The 5,079-nt window shown below is 33.7% G+C and overlaps 1 protein-coding gene across 1 annotated transcript in view; it reads left to right on the forward strand.

Annotated features, from left to right (window-relative positions):
- Nucleotides 1–2,336: 2,336 nt before the first annotated feature.
- eif2b3 (eukaryotic translation initiation factor 2B, subunit 3 gamma) overlaps nucleotides 2,337–5,079 on the forward strand; it is a 33,486-nt gene continuing 30,743 nt past the window's right edge. Inside the window, exons 1-2 of the mRNA XM_024274397.2 lie at nucleotides 2,337–2,668; nucleotides 3,729–3,881. Coding sequence (XP_024130165.1) covers nucleotides 3,734–3,881 — 148 coding nt within the window. The 5' untranslated portion in view covers nucleotides 2,337–2,668; nucleotides 3,729–3,733. The remainder of the gene's footprint in view (nucleotides 2,669–3,728; nucleotides 3,882–5,079) is intronic.

Here is a 5,079-nt window from a genome sequence, read left to right on the forward strand (position 1 = left end):
GTGACAGCAGATCATCGGGCTCTGTGGGTTGACGGGTAGAATCTGTTCTTGCAGGGCCCACTGCCTTCCTTCTAAGGGAGGCACCTCAGCTCTGCGAAATGTTTTAGTGTCACAATAACCTCCACGTGAAATCCAAGCTGAAGAACGTTTCTCGGCCTGAATTGTTGACATTATGGCTGAATTGTGTGTAATTAAATTGACAGTTGAAGTTTTTACTGGTGAGCCCGAGCAGTGCTCGCGGCTGAAGTTCCATTTACAGAGGGAGGGATCGCACATCCTCCAGCCACTGCTTAGTTTTATTCTTTTACTCCTGTAAATGGAACAAAACATTTGTCATAAGTGTTTAAACAGATTCTAAAATATATCTGGGGGTTGTTTTTTTTATTTATTTAGAAAAAAACATTTCAGCTTTTCAAACATCAAATTTCTTGGATGTATACTAATTTAAAGCTGTTTTTCTTGGCTATATAGTTACATTCTGCTAAAAAAAAGCATTAAGCTACCATGTAGTATACTCATTCTGATGATTTTATTTATTTATATTTATTTATAATATAGAGAATAAACAGAATAGGTTAGTTTTGGTTTTAAATTAAGTGTTCAGATGAGTCCTTGCAAAGCAGAAAAGAAAGATTACTGTGATAAACTTAGTATAAGGAAATACCTGCTCTGGTGTTGAAAGGTCGAATACTTTGAATGAACCAACATTTTAGGATTATAAGCTTGAAAATATTCTTTAAACATAGATTTAATATAAAATGCACAAATTATGTGAACACAAAAGTTGTGTAATTGATGTGTGAGTGTGTATAGACAAGAAAAAAAAAAAAGAAAAACAGGGCAACTATTGTGGCTAAAGACAAATAAAATGAGGATAGGTGACATGCTGCTTTAAATACTCTTAGTGGTGAGCTCCACCAGAAATGTTATATGAAGAAAATGCAAGAAACCATTCATGAAAATATCTGTAGGCTCATAAGTCGTCTTATTAGCCCTTTGTGAAATTCACATTTGCATCCTGTTAAGTGAGCTTTCAGTGGAAACAGTCTGCTTCTCTGGCGTAGTTATGTGCAGTGCCTCCCACACGTCAGCTCCCTGCGGTTAACCAGCCGAGCAGTCATGTCTGTGAGCTTTTTAGGCTTCAGTTTGACTTTCATTGGAACTTCACTTTTTGCCAGATCCCTCTTTTTTTTTTTTTTTATTGAGCGAGATGTCACCTGTACTTTGACAACACCTTGTAAAGCTTGTGCCTGAACATGACAAATGGAAAGGGTCTTATAAAACATGCATGCATTTCATGCATTTAGTGACATTTGTTGGCAAAATAGTGTCCCCTAACAGCGTAATTTTAAAGTGTATAGCTGTTCAGATTCACGAACGCACTTGTTTACTGTTAGAAAAGATTATTTTGAGAATTTTTTTTTTTCAGTGAATATAGGCTATTTGCAGAAATGTATGCTTCAACCAAACAAAGTGACTTAAATAAACTATTTTACTTGAAACTTCTTAATTAAAAACATATCTATTTGGTGATGGGACTGTTACTTTAACCTACTTAGCAAAAAGCTTGCAGTTATCATTCAGTCTGGATTGATGTTGCTACTTTTTAAAAGTTACATTTGCACAGTTTAGCAAAATTCAATCAACTAGTACATTTCATTAAGAACTTTTTCCGTAACTGACATTCCCAAATCTTTGTGGGTGAGTATTGTTGTTTGAAGAGGGAAAAACAGCTAAGCTGCTTTGTCTCTTTGTCCTTCATTTCCTCTCTCCTTCTCTTTCTCTAGTTGCTTGCCTGGTTTTGAGCAAGCCATAATGAGCAGTCAAGCTCATCTCCTGGCTAGAGCAAACAAAACCAAAGCCACATTCCCCAAGCTCAATTTGCTGTTAAGTTTCAGCTTTGTGAATTGCGAGTTTTCAAGCTTGAAGTGTGGAGCAGTACATGGGTGGCTTCTTCTGGCTGGTAGTCCGCTCACACTGCATTTGGTTTCTGAAACCAAGGCATTTCATCAGCAAAGGTGTATAAAAATATAATTTTATTGTTATTTATTTTATTAATATACATTTGTTAATGGAATGTTTTATTTTCACAACCCAAATGTAATGTGGTAGGTGTGAAGGCAAAAAGTTTGGTTTAATGCATTGTTAATAAATCAAACTTTATCAAACTAACAATCAATACAAAAAGGCCCACAAGAAAGTCAACATATTTTTGACAAATTGTATTAATGCAATTGTTTAAATTATTATTATTAATTTTATTATTATTATTATTAAGCCGTTGTAGTACTTTTTTACCAAGCAACGGTGGCAGCTGTAGGAACTATATTCCAGCGGAAACTGTTTATGTACGGATGACTTTCACGGAACACCTCAATGTGTCATCATGCAATGCTAGGTGTTAGCTTGTTTTAAGCTTTTTCCTTTAAGAATTTAACTGTTTAACTTTCTTTTAATCAACATTCCTGTCGTATCCGATCAGATATTTATCTTCCAAGAGTCATATTTAAATGAATTTAATTTAACCCCAGAACGCCAGTAACTTTGAATGCTAGTTGCTAACAGTTAGCCAATTGCTAACAACACTGACTGGAGCAGACTTCCATGCGTCTGCGACTCCTTTCCCCTCCACGCAGGCGATCAAAACTAGTAAACAGGACCTAGACAGGTACGTAGGAGGTTCTCTTTTAATATTTTGGATATTTCTAAGTCTATAATAGAAGTATTAATAGCAGAACGAGGTTTAACTCGTCAGAAATGCGTTCTGTTAGCTCCTAAACAGCTGTGCTGCTGAATGCTGCACCGGTAGCTGCTTCTTCCTCCTCAATAGTATTTTTTTCCCCCTTGAACTGGGAATTCAGCATTTTTTTTCTTTTTGTGATACCCTACAGAAAAAAGAACTGTCTTTACTTAACACTTAAGTTGTGACTTTTCAAGCTGTCACTGACAATAATGGCTATTTTGTATTTCCGTAATTGCAAATATTTTAGTTCAAGTTTATTCAGTTTTAGAAAAATGAAAGCTGGTAAATTACATTTCTCTATCAAATTTTTTGAAACATGAATTTTGGTTTTAGGTATTTTCTCAATCAAAAACACAACACAATTCAAATGAACAAAAACTAAATTATGTATCAAGTATGTATTTGAAATTTTACTTGTACTTTTTTATTTCAATATTCTGAATGATACTTAAGTAAGTACCATTAAGTAAGTTTTTACTTCACTTTGTCACATTTTTTTCTGTTGTAATTTCTTTTATCAAAACTAAAGATTAAATTCTTTAGTTTGATGAATAAACAGATGTTTTATTTTTACGCATTTGTCTCCCTTACAGAGTCATGCTTATATGGGATTTAAAGTTCATTTGTGCTTTTTAAAATTATGTTTTTGCATTTGAGTTTAAGTTATCCTGCAGACTACATCAGTATGAACACCCAGATTCTTCTCATTTTTATACAATTTCTTCTCAAGAATTTAAATAAACGGTTGAAGTACTAGTTGCTTTTTTTTCAGTAAAGAAAACCCTGAAAAGCATCACTTGGCTTTTGTCGCTAGCAGCTGTGTATTCCCCAAACAAATGATCATTATTGTCCTGTAGCACTGAATTAAATGAAGAAATTCTGTGCAACAGTTGAGTATTTATACTTCAGACCTTTCAAAATGAAAGTTTTGAACACACGTCCTTCTGTGTTGTGGTTGCTTATCTTCCATTTCCCTTTGCTGCAGACATCATGGAGCTCCAAGCGGTGTTAATGGCGGCTGGCGGTGGTTCCCGGATGACTGATTTAACGTACAACACCCCTAAAGCCATGCTGCCCGTCGGCAACAAGCCCCTTATCTGGTATCCCTTGAATTTGTTGGAAAGGGTGGGATTTGAAGGTGAGAGCAAAAACAACACAAACATTTACAATAACAGTCAATTAGCTGTTCCATCTGTATTCTTTCATCCTTTTTCCTACTTTCAGTTCATTTGTTGAGTGTTTTGACATTATTTATGAAAAATTGGATGTATATGTGCACTCAAACTGTCACTTTGATAAATAATTACTTAAAAATGATTAACTACTTTTTTTGCATGTTTAATATATTAAAACATACATTTGCTATAATAAGTGACAATAAATACAAATACATTACTTGGACCTTTATATCTAACGATCAACAACTTCTACTTAACAGAACATTTTTGTATTCTTTATTCGCATTAAAAAAAGTCAAAAATGATTAAATAAGGTAAAGAAGGTGACATTTGGCACGTAATGTATGATTATGACTAGGGATGTCCCGATCAGGTTTTTTTTGGGCCCGATCCGATTCCGAGTCATTTGATTTGGTGTAAATGCCGATACCGAGTCCTGATCCGATACTTTTATAAGACATTTAAAACATGAATAAATTGAAGAAGCAGATTAGTGTTGTCCCTTATTTATATTTCAATAACCTTCTTTTATCATTATAAACTTAAATAAAACACTTCTGTTAAGTAGCTTTAATAAACAAGTAAAAATACAGCAAATATAAACTAGGAAAAAAATACTATTTTCTTGTTATATAAGTGATAATTAGTCATGTGAGAAAGTTTAGTGACTTTAGCTTTAACATCTTTAGAGCTATTGAACATTTTTGACCAAATGTGATTCCTGTCCTCATTTAAAATTCTTAAAAATAAATTATGACTTTGTTTTAGCATAAAATTTGGTGAGTGTTCATGAATAGCTAATATCATTATTAGTTTTAATTTATTATTTTTATTTATTTTGTTATTTTTAAGATTATGTGCTTATTTTTAAAGTTCTTAAGACATCACATTTTGGGTTTTATTACAACAGTAGTTAATTTTCTTAACTGTTAATTCTCTGTCAGATAAATCAAACAGGCATATCAAAGGACAGCTCGGGTCCTAAGGAGTTCTATCAAGGCGCTAGCATGTAGCAGTTAGCAGCTCCTGTTTAGCCATCTGTCTGCAGCATGAGGAGCTTCACATTAAAAAGAAAAAAAATACTGTCTTTTTCTGTTGGAATACCTTTAGAGGTTGTTGTTTGTGTTATGACAAACCAATAGAGACACTTGCTGTCAG

This window comes from Oryzias melastigma, linkage group LG17, assembly GCF_002922805.2.
Source record: "Oryzias melastigma strain HK-1 linkage group LG17, ASM292280v2, whole genome shotgun sequence".
Lineage (NCBI taxonomy): Eukaryota > Metazoa > Chordata > Actinopteri > Beloniformes > Adrianichthyidae > Oryzias > Oryzias melastigma.